The 19,482-nt window shown below is 40.0% G+C and overlaps 1 protein-coding gene across 3 annotated transcripts in view; it reads right to left on the reverse strand.

Annotated features, from left to right (window-relative positions):
• The window catches only part of TAOK3 (TAO kinase 3), a 2,060,965-nt gene that overhangs the window by 276,498 nt on the left and 1,764,985 nt on the right, over window positions 1-19,482 (reverse strand). For all 3 annotated transcript variants that reach the window (XM_044068327.1, XM_044068326.1, XM_044068325.1), the window contains one exon: window positions 6,559-6,687. In XM_044068327.1, the coding sequence (XP_043924262.1) occupies window positions 6,559-6,687 (129 nt within the window). The remainder of the gene's footprint in view (window positions 1-6,558; window positions 6,688-19,482) is intronic.

The raw sequence follows: 19,482 nt of genomic DNA on the forward strand, positions 1-19,482 counted from the left end.
GATTCTCAGATATTCTCAGGCAAGTAGATGGATATAATCGCTCCAATATGTTCTGGGTCTGTCACAGGTCTTCTTCTGAGTGAAGTCAAGCTTGATCCACTTTCCATGGAAGATGTTCAGCAACATCTTGACAAAGTGCTCAAAGCACTTTATCTCACTCCTTTTGAGCCAGAACAGCAGTACCTAAATTCACAGATTCCCTCTAACAGTCAGGTCATTCAATCACAGGGAGTGACCCCTAATAATCTGTAAAGGAACTTGACTTCTGCCACCTATATGTGAGATCTCACTATTTTAGTTACTACCCAAAGCTCATGATAATAGGTGAAGATAGGGAGGCAGAATAAATAAAACAGGTGGCTTCATTGTGGGACTTCGTTCCCACTTCAGCATATGATACAACACCTGCAGCACTGCCTAAGATGCATTCTGTCACTTGTTAATCTCCCAATTCCCCTAATTTCAATTGTGACGAAGACCCCAAGGTAGTTAAACTACTCCTACTTATTCCTCCTCCGATAACTGCTCCCTCTCTACCTACAGAAAGTAATCTACTCTTTCTTTGACAATAATCATGACCTCTGATTTGGAGGTGCTGAGCTTCATTCAAGTTTAGTATTAAGCCACTGCAACCTGGCTAAGAGGGCATTATCACCTGCAAGCAACAAAGATGAAACTCACTCACATTCCCAAACTAGAATTTCTTCAGACCTTGGCTGTAGACTGAATCCTGTTCATGGAAATCATAAACAAGAAAGGAGAGATGAGACACTATTATGCTCATTACGTATACGTTTGTTGTAACAAGAATCTAGTACAATCCTTCCTTATAGGCAATGACTGGCAAACAGCAATGGTTTAGGGACCCTATCTTCCTCAAGATAATCATGAATACATGCTAAAATTCCTTCTCCATGTCCACAAATTACAATTTAGGATTGCTGTCAATATCCATGTCAAAATCTGCAGTGCTTGTTCCGAATCAGAGGTTTGACAATTTGATGACGCCTCCATTATGGTACTTTGAAGTAAACTTTCCCATGGAAGATGAGAAGTCTGATCTCTCTAAAATGGATCAAATTCTCATTTTCCCCTTATTTGTAAACAAGGACCTCTACTGCATCTTGCTGTTCTAGAGATACTGTACTAATGCTTCTAAAGCCGAACAGGCATGCTAAACACAGCACTTATTTATTTATTGCTTTTGTTGACCAGGGTAGTCAGATTAGGCTGTGGTAGCTCCTTTCAGAAAAGGCTGGGGGGAAAAAGCTCCAGTTACAAAATGGGTAGTTTTATAAAACAGAGAAAATGTAAAGCTTAAGGTTACAACATGGACAGAGAAAAACTAAAAGACAGCTATCCTAAAGAAAATCTACAATCAGTAACACATAGAGTCATTACACAGTAATACATAAACTGGCATACAACTGCCAATTTACAGTTTTGCATTTATGGGTAAAATGCACTATTCATACATTCATTTTCTAATAAAGTGCTTAATCCAGTGAAGGGTCAGAGGGGAAATAGACCTTCTCTCATCAGTCAGTGGGGGCAAGGCTGTGAACTAATTCTGAATGGGACACCAAACCATCACAGCACAAACACACACCTCCATCCCTTGCAGGTAATTAGGATGACTGCCAATTCACTCTTTGGAATATGGGAGGTAATTGGTAAAAAACATGCAGATACAAGGAAGATGCTCAACGATCACACAAAAGGCACCCTAGCTGAGAACTGAATGACAGACAAGTATTGTAAAACAGCAGAACATAACTGATGTGCCATGGTACTACCTTTAAATGCAGTTCTGAAAGTCAGATACTGTGATCCTATTTCAACCAGAGACAGAAGGTAGTCCAAACTAAATGTAGATCAAGTGAGTACAAAAAATTCTGCCCTACAACTTGTCCAGATGACGAACTGTTTCATTTCAGCTGAGTATGCCACTGATAGAACCAATCCTGGCAGCTAAAGCACCTTAAATGTCTGTTCTGAAACTCTTGAGTCAGGCAACAGCTGTAGTATCAGAAACCAGACATGTAGTTTAAGCATCTTGGGATCCAGAGGTTCCAAGTAATTTAGGAGCTAGATTGCAAAAAAAAAAAAGCCACAGGGAGACTGGGGGAACCTGGCAAATGAGAAGCAATTAAATTACATTTCTGTCAGCATAAAGTGTGATAAGGCTCATCTTAATATGAATGATTTTGAAATTTGACTTCTACATTGTGGATTATGAGCAGAGGAAGACAGGTATATATACAATATCCTTGCGTAGGACAGGGACAAGGTACCTAAACAAAAATATTCATGATGGGGTTTTGAGAGTAAGAGGGCAGCAGCTGTGTAACATCAAATGATTCAAAAGGGCCCAGATTTGGAGGATCCCAGAGGTAAAACTTTCTAGTGCTAATGACTGGATTAATTGCTATTTGTAGTTAGAACAGCAAAATAGTTTTCCAGACTAATGAAAAAAATGGCATTTATTGCATCAAAAGTAATGCGTTTCTATGGTTCTTTTTAATGTTTCATTGTTCCCATCTTGAAGGTCCATAACAAGGTCTCACCCTATTGCTACAATATGCCATAGTTACATTTTCTGTGTCAGTTCACATCACAATTTGAAAAAAAAAGAGATGCTGAGAAGCTATAATTTCTGACAAACTTAATTGTAGTCATTTCAAATGCAGAATCCAAGTGCCTTAAAAGTCCATTTCTGATACAAAATCCAAGTGCCAGGAGTCATGAGACTATAACCACCCAATGGGTTCCCCAGTCTTGGAGACATCCATTTACTAAGATCACTGTCGGTACTGGACAAAAGAAAGGCATCCACTACAACAAGCTGTGGGATCTATCTACCATAATGAGGCCTTCAAGAGAGAAGGAGTAATTCAGTACTGGAAAAATACCATGATGCTGGTTTCACTTGGCCTCACCACTGATTAGTGGAAGACTTCAAACTGGGTTAGTATAAGTAGTGAAGCAGACATGAATTGAGTAAGTCCACTCAGGATCATCCTCTTTTAGCGAACAGAATGATTCCAGGGAGATTACCAGAAAGTCCACCTTGGAAGTTCCTCAATTTCTGATTACAAACTTAGCTCCACTGCTGCACTATATTACAATTTTACACAAGGCTAGTGTCAAAAGCATCAGAATGTTACTGCCAAAGCAGTCATCTGCACACACTGAGTGCAGCATTTAAGAATAATGTCTTCTGGAGCGGGAACGATAGCTACTGAAGCAGAAAGGGTGCTTAACTGGCATTTTGCAGGTATTAGCTGTCTATCTAACCTTTGTGAAGGTGAGCAATTAAGTCAATCCAAGAATCAACAAGTCTTACATTACCCTTACTGAGCCTTAATGGCCCTTACATTATACAGCAATGCATGAAGAAATGGATAGCTGAAGCAACATGGGTTCAACCAAGGCAAGTTAAGCCATTTAGAGGAAAATATATTAGACTGTGGCCTACCTATAATTTTGGCAGCCTCAAAAAGAATTTGTCCCATCTTCAAATCACCTCTAACAGCACATGCTGATTCACTACTCCTGCTCATCCAAGAGGGCATCACTTAACTATCCTGGCTTCAGTTAAGTGGCTACCACACGAACAAAGACCTAGAATACCTCTTGATTTTTTTAAGCAGACTTATCAAACAAAAGTTATTTCTATTCCTTGCTAGTTATTTTACATTATGAAATCCCGAAACTCTACACCCAATGATCCCCCAAGAACAAAGCCCATAAGGTGAGCAGCCAATTGACCTAGTACACATGTCATAGGGGATTCTATTGTACTGCACAAAGATACCCCACTCACCAGGATGGACAAAGAGAAGGTAACTGTTCGTTGCCTATCTGGAGCTAGGCTACACAATATCACACACTACACCACAGGTGCCAATATGATTCTATCATAGTTCATGTGAGTTAAATGACTTGAGGCATATCTCACTGGACTATATGAAAAGAGACATTATGGAACTCTCTGAAAATGTTTCACAAATAAATGTGTGCCTTGCATTGAGCAGCATTCTACTTTACCAAAGAATATGCCATAGTATAAACAGGAAATGACTGAATTTAATAATTGGCTTAGTTTCTGGTATCACTCCAGGAGAATCCAATATGTATCAGCATGGGAGAATATGGTTAACAGACAGACCACTATGCTTTGCCAAGGATGGTCTGCACCTGTCCCCATGGGTTTCTGGGTGTTGGCTAAAACTCTATTCATTCCCAACAGCCTTTTTGGGGAATGTCACAATGACAAAACTACTAACATAGCAAAAAAAAAAAAATTGATGTTCAATGCTAGGAGCATAAACAAACTCCACACCCTACAAGCTTTCCTTACTCTGGAGGATTGTAGACATCTGTGCTGTTACCATGACTTGGTTTAAATCCACAGAAAGTACTCTGGCAGTGGAAAGTTACAGTGTCTTCCACACATTTAGACCAACAGTGGCACAGACAGTGGCTAACGGTGGAGGTGTTAGCAGCAAATATAACTCTAGGTTGGTTAAAAAGGATCATGCCATGGAGTTCATCTACATGCAAGCCTTCACAGATAAGGTCCCCAACCATGTACTGGCCAGCTATAGGTCATCCTCTTTGTGGGTCACAGAGGGCTACAGGTCACCTTCTATGATCCACAAAGCTCACTCCTCTTACCTAGACCTACTAGAGGTGCTCACCATCCAACCAAATATCCTATTCATAGCAGGCTTTAACTACCTCTCCAGAGACTGGGAAACATGCACTGACTAACTCACAGGCATAGCATTTCATGGACTTTGACACAAACACCCTGGACCAGAAAGTGCACCCTTCAATCAGAGGATCAAACATATTGGATCTAGTACTCAACATGGGAGAGTGTTGCACCCTGCCCCCCCATGTTACATTCTTATCAGTGAAGTCAGACCACAAAGCTGTCTCCCTCAAATTAAAATTCAACCTGGAAAACCTAATTAAACCCGCAAAAGTTAGGAAATAAACTAAAGCAAACTACATCTTATTAAGTGACGGTTTGTCAAAATTCACGGCTTCCCCAAACCCCAAGAACATAGGTACCTATACAGAATTTTTTTACAGAAACCAAGTAGAAACATGTAAATGGCTGCACTGAGGCTGCTGTACCTACAAGAAGTAAGCCCAGATCTAACACCAAAAACAAAGGGTGGCCTAATGGTTAAGGTGTTTGCCTTACAAAAACAAGGTGCAGGGATTGAGTCTCACAAGGGATAATTGGCTAGGCTTAAAATGGCACGCAAGGGCAGTTAGCTTAGTACTAATCTATGAACCTGTGGTGGAATCCTTATCTTAAAAGGCTATACAACAAAAGAAAAAAAAAAAGTCAAAGCCAAAATCAGAAACAGCAACTCTCAGAGACAAGAGCTCTCTGATTTGACTAAGTAAAAAACTAAGAGGTCTAATAAAATCCAGTAAGGCCGATTATGAGGTCAGGATAGCCTCCCATGCTAAGAACAATCATAAGGCCTTCTTCATCTATGTCAGGAATCTTAAAGGTAATACTCAACAGTTCTCACTACACACACGCACACACACACACACACACACCCATATATATATATATATATATATATATATATATATATATATATATATATATGGGTTTACTTTATTTTGTCAAAGTGCCATAATATCGAATCCCATTTTGTCGATGCTGAAAATATCGAAGCCCACTTCACTGAAGGACTGGAACTATGAAGATCTTCCCAAGGTAAGAAACCACTTAAACAAAAACAAAGAAAACCCAAACCGAGCCATTCCTAACTCACCCACCCCCCCCCAAAGTAAATATACCAACTCTGAGATTGCACTACAGTTGGGAAAAGGGAAAGTTCACAGTCTCAAACAACAGGTTACTTACCCTGGGACGATCTTCGAAGTTCTGGTGATTTAATGATGTGGGCTTCAATATTTTCAGTGTCGACAAAATGGAATTCAATATTATGGCACTTTGACAAAATAAGGTAGACCCATAAATACATATACGTATACATATACACACACACACACACACACACACATATATATATATATATATATATATATATATATATATATATATATACACACACACACATATATATATATATATATATATATATATATATATATACACACACAATATATCTATCTATATATATATCTATATGAATGATACTTGAAAAATGGAAACATGCTCAATAGTGACATTTGAAAAAAATATTTCCAGCAAAAACATATTTAGCCTTAACGTACCTTTTTTTTTTTTTAAAACAGTAGCAGCATCACATGGATACAGTCCAGCAGTACCAACACAAAAACCCAGTATTCTAAAATGACTCAGTATTTCCACAGACTGGGAATTAAAAAAAGCAAATATAATTTTCTGGATGAAAATCAGGGGAAGCAAATTTATGCTTCCAACCTGACAACACTAAGTAAAGTTCAAAAAAACCCCAGCCTGTTTAAGTCTTAGATGAATGAAAAAAAAAACAGTGGTCAAACAGTTAACATCCTCCAAGACCTGGAGGCACATACCTCTTTAATCTTCTCCTTACACAGTTTGTACTGTTTTTTCTGGTTCTCCAAGAAAACAGCCAGTTCCTTCTTCTGCTGAGTCTGGATCTGCTGCTGTAACTTCCTCTCCTCGACTGCAGCTATCTTCACCTGGAGAGAAAAACAAAAACCAAGACAGTAATCAATAACGCAAATGTGACAGAAATCTGTTTGGTTTGTGTACAAATGTATTACGTATAGATACACATACAGAGCTACACAGACGTATGTCTGTGTATATGTATAATTATGTATATTTGACTGTTTGCATTTTTGAGGTACACACACACACAACTACCCACCCCATACTGACACGTGATATAACAGAAATAAATAGGATACATTTCTGTGCAGCTAAATTAATAACAGAAAAAGTGTTACTAAATAAACATATAGAATCAAGGAAAAGGAAGGGATGAATAAAATGCCACCATGGAAGCACTGAATAGAGAAAAATATAAAGCAATTAAAACAAGAAGTATCACTGTTAGAAGAAAAATGCAGAGGCAGGAACAGAACGACAACACTTGGCAAGGTAGATGTGTTAAAAGCAAAGCACACTATCAAAACAGACTAGGATCTAGCACAGAAGTCAAGGCTAATGCACTGCTAAAGTTCTCTGATGACTGTAAATTGGGATCCATTATACATTCCCTGTAAGATACAAACATTTTCCAAGTGGGTTTAACTTGCACAAATTGCTGGTGCCAAAGCCATGGCCTAAAACTCAATGCCAAAAAATGCATTATAATGCCCTTTGCGAAATTGTCAATGCAAGTTAATTACTCAACTGATAAAAATGCCCCTAAAAGTTGACCCAGTAGCAGTCTGACCTTTGACCAACATGTAGTCAAGATAATAAGAAAATCATTCTATATCACTCAACTTATAGGAAAGGGTATGGTATTGAGGTCAAAGGATGTTATAGTACCACTCTACTTGGCCCTTATCAGACCTATTATTGAATACAATGTCCCCTTTGGCATGTATCTAACCAGACACTAGTAACAGAACGCTCACAAAGGTTTCTCACCAACAGAATTCACAGCATGAATACTCTGTCCAACACTGATCGCCTAAAGGCTCTGTCTCTGTATTCAGTCTTCTATAAGCTGCAGAAAGGAGATCTTTGTCTGGCTTACAGGGGTTCCCCAGACCTGATGGATCTGTTGCACGTGTGCTAAGCAAACAGCACCAGAAACACTGGATCCAGGAATACGAACTTCACTTGCGACATAAACAGAATGTGCTGGAGAAACAGATATATGTTCCAAAGGATCCTCACACTATGGAATAAGCTCCCCATCCATATAAAAAGAGATTTCATCCCTGACTCTATTCAAACAAACAATTGGATGGGAAATTGTAAATTTACTCTCTGGCTGAAAAGTACTATCCTAACAGCCCCCTACAAATCCTTAGCTACCTGTCTACTAACAAGCCTCTCCTGTATGATACGTTGAACCTAAATGCTGTGGGGTTCATGGCAAGTTTTGTAAGGGTCCTAGTGCTCGTCAGCCTAGTAACAACTTATGAACCTATAAAAATATCAGTACATGCAGGAAAACTTAGAAAATAAGCAGATAAATATAAAGGAAAAGCACAAAATAAGCAATTCAATAATGATCCAAAAAGTTTTATAGAAAACTGGGAAACAAAACAAAAGGAACAAAACCACCACCAAAAAAAAAAAAAAGAAAGAAATAGACACATTTTGGGAAAATATTTATGAAGACCCTGTGGAATATAAAGGTGGAGAATAGACAGAAAATTTTAAATAAACAGTAGGGCGTTCTAATGTAGAGGATATGAAATGGTATGAAGTAATGGCTGGAGAAACTGAACCAAAACTAATAAAAACTCCGAACTAAAAAAAACCCCAGGCACAGATGCAGTACCTAACTTCTGTCTAAAAGTATTAACATCTTTACATATTTAGGCCTGAGTAAGAATTACTTATGTGTATATCCCAAGCAATCTCCAACCTGGTTAACAACAGGAAAAGCAATACTCCTCAAGAGGATCCTAAAAACCATAGACCAATAACTTGTCTTCTGACAATATACAAACTATATAATGGAATTGACCAGACAGAGTTTATAATAATTTAGAAAAAAGTTATGTACTCACCATAAGTTCCATCTGTGGTGTCCATTTTTATTCTTCCTCAACATGTCGGGTTTGGATCCGATCCTTGGATCTGATTCAGCTGCTTTTTTACAGCTCCTAGATACTACATCCTCTTGAGCTCCTCCCCTAACCATACTGCAGCAGTTCCCCTCTTTCCCTATATCTTGTTTGCTGCCCTTTATTGTATATAAGCAATGAAATTAAAGCTTTTATATGAAACGTCATTATCTGGAGCTCAAACAGGAACTTTGGTTCCTATAAAAAGTTCCCGTTCTTCCAGAAATCAAGAAAAAAGGGCAGGGGGCTGGAAGGAAGGGAGTTGAGGAAGAATGAAATGGAAAAAAAATGAAACATTATGGTGAGTACATAACTTCTTTATCTGATGATGTCAATTTTCATTCATTCCTCAACATGCAGGACAGAGTCTCCAGTTACCAGAATCCTGGCTGGACTCTAAGAAAGGATATTCCTGTGTACTGTTGAGCCAAAGGCTGCTCTTCCTTTGGCGACCAAATCCAACTTGTAATGAGAAATAAAGGTATGAGGATAAGTCCAAGTTGCAGCCACACAAATATTGTCCGTGGAAGACCTAGATAAAACTTATGAAGTTGTCATGGACCTGGTTGAATATGCTCTTAAAGGTCTTGGCAAGGCCAGGCCAAACTTGTTATAAACAAAGGAGATGCAATCAGTTATCCATTTTGATAAAGTTGTTTTGGTAACTGGTTCTCCAAATTTTGTTTCTGAAAAGAATACAAATAATTGATCTGATTTTCTAAACTTTTCTGTTCTGTGAAGACAGAAATGTAATGGTCTGTGGACATCTAATACATGCAAAATATATTCTCCTTTGACAGGGAGGTTAATAGACTGATTAATGTTAGATCCTGACACCAACATAGGAAGGAATGGCTCTTAAGGACACCCTATCTTTATGAAAAATTAAATAAAGAGGCTTAAAGGATAAAGCTTTAAGTTCCGAAACTCTCCTAGCCAATGTTATGGCCATCAGGAATATAGTTTTCAAAGTCAAATATTTCAAATCACATTTTTGCAGCCGGTTCAAATGGTTTTTGAGTCAGAGCTTTACATTCAGATCCCATGGTAGAGTAGGAGCTTTAAAGGGTGGTTTGAATACAAAGGTTCCTTTTATAAATGCCTTACAAAGAAGTGAAAAAGTCAATGTAGAATTACCAACTCCAATAGGGAAATTGGAAATGGCAGCTAACTGAACTTTAACCGTTGAGGAACTAGCCATATTATTAAAAATAGAAGCCAGGAATTCAAGAATTTTAGGTACTGGTGCTGAAAAAGGATCAATGTCTTTCTGCTGCTGTTCCCAAAAGACAAACCTTTTCTATTTGCTCTTCTAAATTTTTCTAGTGGAAGCTTTGTGGGAAAACAAAAGAATGTGGAGTATTGCGGAAGAGAGCTTGGGTTGTCTGGCCATCAACGTAATTGGAGAAACCATGCGGTCAATGTTAGGCCCAAAATGTCAGGGTGAATCATGTCTGTCAGGCAAGACAGGAGATCTGGAACTGGACTGAGAATCCAAGGCAGGTAAACTAGATGAGGCCAAAGGAAGGGAAACCAAATTTGTCGAGGCCAGTAGGGGGTGATGAGGATGACTTTCCTCTTCAGCTGGGATGCTTTCTGTAGAAATGTGGGAATTAAGGGAGTTGGGTAGCTGACAGATAAGCATAGAGGAGACCTGGGGGCCAATCGTGTAGTACAGCGTCTCTCGGTGATTCCCCTGGGTGAAGGGATTAGGGCAAAGAACCTGCTGCACTTGTTGTTCAGGGGAGATGCAAATAGGTCACAGCATGGCTGGCCCCATTGGCAAAAAATCATCTCCACCACTTCCTTGTTGAGAGACCACTCATGAGGTAGTAGTATGGACCTGCTCAACTTGTCTGCTATCACGATGGATTTCCCGGGTATGTGTATTATCAGAAATTGATTTGAAGAGATCACCCATTGCCACACACACACACACACACACACACACACACACACACACACACACACACACAGCTTCTCGACATAAGTGGTAAGATCTGGTTCCTCCTTGTCTGTTGATGTGAAGAGATCACCCACTGCCACACTCACACAGCTTGTCGACATAAGGGGTAAGATCTGGTTCCTCCTTGTTTGTTAATGTACCATACTACCGACATATTGTCCATTTGAATCGCAATAGTTCTGGAAAGGCGAACGTCTTGGAACACCTGCAATGCTAGCAGTACTGCTCTCATTTCCAGTACATTGATATGCATATTGGCCTCTTCAGGGGACCAAGTGCCTTGGACAGTCTTTCCCAAGAAATGCCCCCTCACCTGATCTGGGAAGTATCCATGGTCACTATGGACTTGGGCTGACAGAGGTCAAATGGATGACCTTGTATTTGATCTGAGTGAATCCACCACCAAAGGTATCTTTTGCATGCCTGAGTTGTACTGATCTTGGTGGACACAGATTGATGTAGAATGGACCACTGAGTTGCTAAGTCCATTGAAGAATTCTCATATGGTACCTTGCTAACGAAACTAAAACCATCACTGTGGACTCTGACCCCAAGGTTTGAAAAATCAGTCAGGCTGACAGAGACGAGTTTTGAATTACCTTCTTGACTTGGAAATGAATAGTTTGTACCCTTGGCAAAAGGAGAGAAAGTAGTCATTGATGTTGTGTTGAATAAGGCCCCTATGAATTCTAACGTTTGGGATGGTTCTAGCTGAGATTTGTTGTGGTTGATTGTAATTCCTGGATTGGAACAAATCTGGAGTACATAGTCTTGAGCTGTTATCAAAAGACGTTTGGATGAAGCGGTTATGAGCCAATCGTTTAGATAGGGAAACAGCTGGAATCTCTGAAGTCTCATGTGGGCTGCTACTATAGCCATGCATTTGGTGAACACCCTGGGGGCTGTGGTCAGACCAAAGGGCAGTGCTCTGAATTGGTAATGAACGGCTCTCAGCCAGAAATGTAGGTATGTCCTAAACCGTCTGTTCCTTTATATGTAACAGTACACACCCTGGAGATCTAATGAGCACATCCAGTCATCCTTGTGCATGAAAGGCAAATATGGACTGAACCGTGACCATCCGGAACTTGGTATGCTGAACCGATTTGTTCAGAATGCTGACATCCAAAACTGCTCTCCAGTCCCATTTTCTTTGGCACTAAAAAAAATCTTGAGTAAGTACCAGATACCTTCTGGTCTGGGGAGACCCCTTGGATGACTCTTAGCAGCTTTTGTATTTCTAGAGCTGCTATTTTAATCTGACTGGGTAGAATATTGGGAATTTTGTTTATTGATGGAGGTGGAAGAGAAAAGGGAATAATATATCCTCTAGAAATAATCCTCTGCACCCAAGTATCTTCTGTAATCTCTAGCCAGGCTCTCTGGTGCAGGGATAAATGATCCCCGACTACATCCAGAGGTGGGCAATTGGGCCTCCTTTCAGGAATGTTGATAGGGTCCATAAGAAAAGCAATCTCTGAACCCCTGGTTCTGCAGGCCTCCTCTGCCTTCTTTACAGCATCTTCCTTTAAAGTTCCCCCCCTCTGCCCCTGGGGGAACTCTCTCCACGTGGATCATGGAATGGAACCTGGGTTTCTTAAACCACATTTTTCGACTGCCTCATTGATTCCTCAAAAAGGATCTTTGAGGAATCAAAAAATGTACACCCACTGCAGACATGGTTTTACCATCTTGCTCACACCTCGACAGTTTGTCTTTAACCTTGGGGCCAAATAACAAACTTCTGCAAAGAAAGCATTAACGAAAGATGACTTGAAGGACTCCGCAAAAATCACACAGGTGCATCCTGGCAAGGGTGGGAATGCCTGAACTTGATACCCTTGAGACTCCTTTAGCTGCATGTGCTATCAGCCTCATGGAGGAATTAGAGATAGATTGTAGGGTCACTAGCTGTGAAGTAATAGAAGTCTCTTCCTCAGAAGTACTGGTCCCAGAGAGGGATTTTGAAAGTTCTTTGATCAAATCCCTCTGTAATCTGGTGATGTGCCAAGTAATTCAGGAACCAGAGTGCAAAGGTCAGTGACGCATACACATGATTTGAAAATCTGTCCAATGCCCTACAGTCCCTGTTAGGGGGATGAACAGAGGAACTCTGTTCTGCAAATTCCATCTTTGTGGTTATCACTATAAAAATAGCATCCATTGGTGCTCCTTTGCTCCAGAACTCTCTTTCCTTCAGAGGTTCCAGGATCCTATCTTGTCTCTTGGGGATCAGCTCAACAGAACCAGGCTCCCTCCACACCCAAGAGATCAAATCAATTAGCTCATCAGCAGGCAGAGTCAACCAGGAAGTAGACAGGCCAGAACCAAATGCCTCCAGGAATACTGATTCCTCTTGAGAAGGGTTATAGGTAGACAAACCACGCCTTTGTTTGAGGATCTCTAAAAGGTCTCCAAATGAGATGTCATCAGATGGTGATCTTGGGGAGTCTTCCCCTTCCTCGAAATTGGTATCTTCTCTGACAGACTCCTGAGGGGAATCTAAGTGCCTCCTTTTGTACTTCCATACTTCCTCTTCCTAGGGACGTCTTCAGTGGGATGTTCTGGAGAACTCTCAGAAGAAATGATTATACCCTGCTCGGTAGCCTGAAGAGTTTGGGCTGGCTGTCCCTGTGGAGCAGAATGTTGAGGCTCACGGCACAAGGACATCTGACATCCAGAATCAAGAGCTGAGGGGGGGAAGAGCCATCTAACTTCTAGAAAAGAGCACTCTCTTCACCACCTAAAATGAAGAATGCCCTGGGGAGAAGAAAGCAGTCAGAGCCAAGAAGACATGCTTCTGGACCGGAGGCTCCCTCTGACCAGAAGGCACACCACCTGAGGCAGAGGTCGGAACAAAACTATCAAATGCCGAGGCACCGAGGGGCAGAGATAGCTCAAACAGCTTCGGAACTGACTAACACCTTAGATCTGACAATGATGCTTCAGTTCCAAGAGTCGTCTCAGTTTCAACATGCTCAGAGCTGGTGCACTCAAAGAAGATATTGGATCTGAAGATAAACCAAACTTTGGATCTGATACAGATGGTGCTGGAAGTCTCGGATTCAAGGGCTTAGAAGCTGATGAATATATCAGAGAAAGAGCCAAGAAGGGTGGAGTAGTACTACTAAAGGTCTCTGGACTTACTGGGGTAGGAGCTGGGAGAACTTCTTTCATTCAACTTCCTCATCATTCTGTCTATATCAGCTTCTGGGAGATTTCTGAAAGAATGGGAAGAAGCTATGGAGGGAGGTCTTGAATGGCAACATTTTTTCAGGAAAGGGGATGATAGACAAGTGGAAACAAGATCCAAGGAAGACACATACTTAATTCCAGGTAGATGCTTCGGATCAGAATGAGCCGGATCCAAAGAAATGGATCTGGTATCCAATGAAGTCGGATCAGAAGGCTTGCCCTTAGGATACGAAGTCTTACAGGATTTCTTAGGTGGTTCTATAGTAATAACCAAAGAAGAATAAGAGGATCTGGGCTGGTCAGAATGTCTTTTCTTGACCGCTTTTTTTATCTGACTTGGAGGTATGAGCTCCAGTAAGCGAGTCTCCAAAGGCTGAAAGGAGAAGGCCCTTGAGCATTAATTTGTTCTTCCTGTCCACCAGTGTTCCTGGATTGAAAGCTTTACAAATAGAGCAGAAAGACAGCAAATGGTCCAAACCCAATGGGCATCAGACAATAGGATTTTATGTCCACACTTGCCACATTTTTTAAAGCCTGACAGTTTATCCATTTTAAAGTACTAACACATTGGTAAATACTAACCTAAGTAGATAGAATTTTTTTTTTAATTTACATAAAAAAGGGAAAGCGTACCAACAATGGTATGACCAGAATGACCAAAAGGTCAAGGAAAAATTACCAACAATGGTATAGAAAAGCTACCAAACTGTACCAATAAAAGTACTAGCAATGGTAAAAAAAGATTTATGCTAAATACGTAGTTAAGGGAAAAATATTTAGTGAAAAAGAAAGTTCTAAAGAGAAAGCTATATACAACACTTATCTATAATCCAACACTTGAGAGGTGCAGCGACCACATCTGTACACAATACCGACAAATGAGATCTGGGGGACTGCTGCATTATGGGTAAGGGAGGAGCTCAAGAGCTTGTAGTATCCACGAGCTGTAAAAAAGCTGCAGAGTCAGATCCAAGGATCGGATCCGAACTTCACATGTTGAAGAATGAATGAAAATTGACAACATCAGATATTCAATTATGACAACAGAACAAAAGGGTAACAAAAGAAAGCCATATGAAACAAAAGATCATTAGTTGCTAAATAAAGCCGTAATACAGAATTGTAAAAAGGGGAAAAATCTAAGCATAGCATGGCTAGATTACAAAAAAAAACATTCAACAGCATCACACATTCATGGATATAGGAATGCTTACAGAGGTATAAGATACGCCCTACACTGATCAATTGGTCTATGTCACAACAACGAAAGATTAAAATCTTGAGCGCTGGAAACACCGAAATTCCATAACATGAAAACCTTTATTGTGGGGGGCTTTGTCCCCACACCCCCAGCTAATTATATAAACCAACTCTGAGATCACACTACAGTGTGGAAAGGGCAAATTTCCCAATCTTCACTGTTTCATGATCTCACAAAACACACATCCATATACTGCATTTTCAATGTTTTCAGCGCTCGAGATTTAAATTTTTCGTTCATTTGACAGGGACCCGATCAATTACATTACAGTGAAGATGAAATAGTGGCAAGCCACTTTGCAGTCAAGCCATGACAAAAGTCAAATTATCATCCAAGGGATAAAAGTTCAAAGGAAGATATTCTAGGGCGATTCTTTCTCATCACTATTGTTTTGCCTTGCCCTTAACCCATACAGCTGTTTAACAGATTATGCCATGGTTACAACCTGGCTCCCAGAAAACCATGTTTAAAATCTTCTCATATACTTTCTGTGACTACTTAAAATTATATAGTTCATCAGATAAGGAGCTGAAAACACAACTGCAAACTTTTCTCAGATGATATGAGAATGTCATTTAGTCTTGATAAATGTGTAAAAGTAACATTTAAAGCAGGAAAGCCGCAGTGCCAAGAAAAAGGTCAATACTGGACAGAAATATGCTATAAAGGAACCTCAGCAGGAGGGTGTGTGTAAATATTATTGAATTAATGAAGGATCGGTAATAAAATATGAACAAATGTGAATAAAACTCAGGAGTACTTCAGAAGACTAAAATTAATACTGAAAACAGCCTTGACATCTAGGACTGAAGTCCAAGCTATAAACCAGTTTGTTCTTCCTGTTCTAATTTACAGTTCTGGAGGGGATTGACCAGCCCCTAAAGGTACTGAATCAATTGTTAAGGAAATCAAGAAACTGCTTCTCACTTATCAAATGATATATAAAAATCAGTGTATACCAAAGTTATATATTCTGCACTCTGAAGGAGGTATGGGCCTCCATAAAACTTATTACATGTGTACATCTGCAGTCTTGGGACTGCATACATATCTGCTGACCTCACCAGATCTAAACAGTTAAAGTTTTAAAACATGAGGAGAGGAAGTCTAAGATCACCTCTCTGTTTAGTTTAGCAAAATCATTTTGGTATCCAGCGGGAATGGAAATCAGACCAGATGTAAACAAAAATCAGACAGCAACTGAATGTATCAAAAAAAAATATATAGAATATAAGAAGGATGAGATGAGAAGGAAAGAAATGTGGAGAAGACATATATATTGTGGCAAGTACAGAGATCTCCTGGAACAACCATCGATCAGGATTTGACACAGGAAGGTTAAGGAGAGGGGAAATGAAACCAAAAGATGAAATGCTAATAATGGTGGTCCAAGAGAGAGGACTGCATACACATGATTTATTAAGTCCATTGACATGTGGGAGAAACAGCCAAAAGCAAGTTCTGTTAAAAAACATAAGTGGAAGCATTAGCGCATCTTGTGTTGCTGGGTGTGATACACCTATGGCCGAGGGCCTGTGTACTGAAAGGCACAGTAATGTGACATGACTGTTGCACTGGGAATTGTGCAAACCCTACAATATTTAAGTATATGAGAAGTATTAAAAACATGAACCACAAAGCATTGTATTGAATGATGAAATTTATATCACATGGGATAATCCATTATCAACAGGTCAAAAAAATAGAAGCGAGAAAACCAGATATAGTAGTCCATGAAAAAAAGACAAAAGTAGCATTAATCATTGAAACTGCTACACCCAGTGATTATAGTGTCTTACATACAGAGAGTAACAAAGACATAAAATACCAGGATTTGCAGGCAGAAACAAGAGCAATGTGGAAGAAAGATCTCAGAAAGTTCCAGTAGTAGTCAATAGTAGTAGGAGCAATAGGTCTAATAAAAAAGAAACTATGATATACTACCAATACATGTAATATTTGAATTACAGGAGGAGTTAATTCTGGACACATAGCAAATTCTGAAAAGAGTACTTTTGGTTAACATCTTAGGTTCATAGGTATGTACTAGGCTAATGGCCCTGGGGCCTTTACAAGCCTAGCCATAGGATTACCCTGGCATAGTGGCACCTGACCTTATTTCCCAGTGCCTCTGTTGAGTAAAGCCACTGGTGTTATCCCCAGGGTGAATTTTCTGTTTCCCATCCACTCATCAAGATTTCTCTTGAAGAGGGTCAGCGAGGTGCTCTGCTTGACATGTATGGAAAGTCTGTTCCACAGCATGGGCAGTCTCTGGGTTATGAACCTGTCCCTCCAGCATGTTCTGTTAATTGTGGTAATGAGGTTGAGGTCTCTGGAGCGTGTGGTGTGGAGGGATTGGGATTTCTTTAGATGTAGGGTCAGACATGGCTTTGTAAGTCAAGCAGAGATAGCCTCTAAGTAGGCGATATGAGACAGAGAATAGTTGGGAGTTTTTTGAGTCTGTCCATACAGGACAAGTGTTTTAAGGCCTAGGATCCTCTTTGTGAGGTACTTTTGCAGCCTCTCCAGTTGTTGCAGGTGTCTAGTGAGGTACATGCCAAATCGAGGATTGTACTCGATGATTGGCCTAATGAAGGAAGAGTAGAGGGAGACAATGACCTCTTTCTTCCTGGATGCAAAACCCTTAGTAATGAGATGTGCCGCATCAAAGACTAAAACAATACTAATTTTGTGAACTTCAATCGTACTTTAACTTTTGAACGGTCTCCATTCACATCATGGTATTAGAAACTCAAAAGACTTAGAGAAATTAAAGTAGAAGAAAATTACAAAAGACAAGTCAAAAATGATTGATTTATGGACTTGAAGTAGAAGTACTGGGGCACAGCCCCAAACTCAGGTCCTGCTAAAACAAGGCAAATTTGAGTTTTTGCACACTGTGTTCTAGAATTATTTCACATAGTCGCTTCATCACTATCCATTTCTTTATTGACCTGTTTTACTGTTCTGTATGTTCTGAGTTTGATATTTTATGATTCAGTGACTTTTACGCTTCAGTCACTTCTGCATTAATATTTTGTTACCTATGTATTTAGTTTCAAAGATTTTAATGGAGGATGAGATATCAGTATTGTAATAATTCACCTGCATTCAAGAAAGTATTTTAAACTTGTGTTCAGGGAAGCAGTTTAAGTAACGCACACTTCCACAAAAATCTTCAATATTCTAACCAAACATTTTTTAAAACAAGACATGAATGTTTAAATTGCCAATAAGAACACTAATGAACAATATAATTTATTGTACTGTTATTGAAAGAAGACAAGAGGTAAATATTTTGTATCAAGATACATTTTGTTTGACTCTGCCATCTGGCACAGAGGAATAAAACCCTGACTGTTACCCAGATGGCTCATGTTCAACTAGTGGGATGGGCACTGAAAAGACAGCAGTGGAGGATGGGAGTGAGTGGCTGACACCAGCTCACCCATCTGGGGGAGGTAGCCCAGCAGCATCAAGAATCTGGTGAACCCCATACTGCATGTGGTATACCGCCTGGCCGAGGGACTGTTCATGACATGAAGCAGGCATGCATGCACCTCCTACACTGAGTCACTGTGAAGCTTACAAGGCTGCTATGGGGTGTTGGGAATTGGGGCACATTTCCTGGCAGCATTATGATAATGCACCAGTGTTCTTGATCTCCTCACTGACTCTGGCTGTGGCTTCAGTAAAGCCCAGTGGAGGATAAGGTAGATCTGGTAGACCCAGTGAAAGAAGATAGGAGCTGGTGGCAGCTGTCTGATGGTCAGCTGTGAGGAGTTAAGATCAGATGCATTTTGCTTAAGTGTGAACATTAATGATCTTTCTTCAAACAAACTCTATAGGTTAGTAACAAAAATAGTCCAGCTGACACATGGTGCAATATGCAAAGTCAGACTGCTGCATCTGCTGAAAATCAAGCCTACCTTCACTGTTGTTTCATGTAGTTTTCACACTTCCCTAGGAAATAATGCTTATGTCTTTAGACATATCTAAATCATCTGTAATATACTGATAGTGGAACCACAATCCCCCTTGAAAGACCTATCCTCAGTGCCTTATAAAATACAGTGTTGCCTTCTGCAACACAACAGCACCAAGTTAATAAAAATGGAGAAAAAAAGGATCTGTCACCATCTCCAGGTCCTCCCAACACACACACACACACACACACACACACAACACACACACACACACACACACACACACACACACACACACACACACACACACACACACACACACACACACACACACACACACAATAAATCACTGACACCCTTACAGCTAATGC

The sequence above is a fragment of the Protopterus annectens genome, chromosome 4.part0, assembly GCF_019279795.1.
Source record: "Protopterus annectens isolate FY-2018-M chromosome 4.part0, PAN1.0, whole genome shotgun sequence".
Lineage (NCBI taxonomy): Eukaryota > Metazoa > Chordata > Ceratodontiformes > Protopteridae > Protopterus > Protopterus annectens.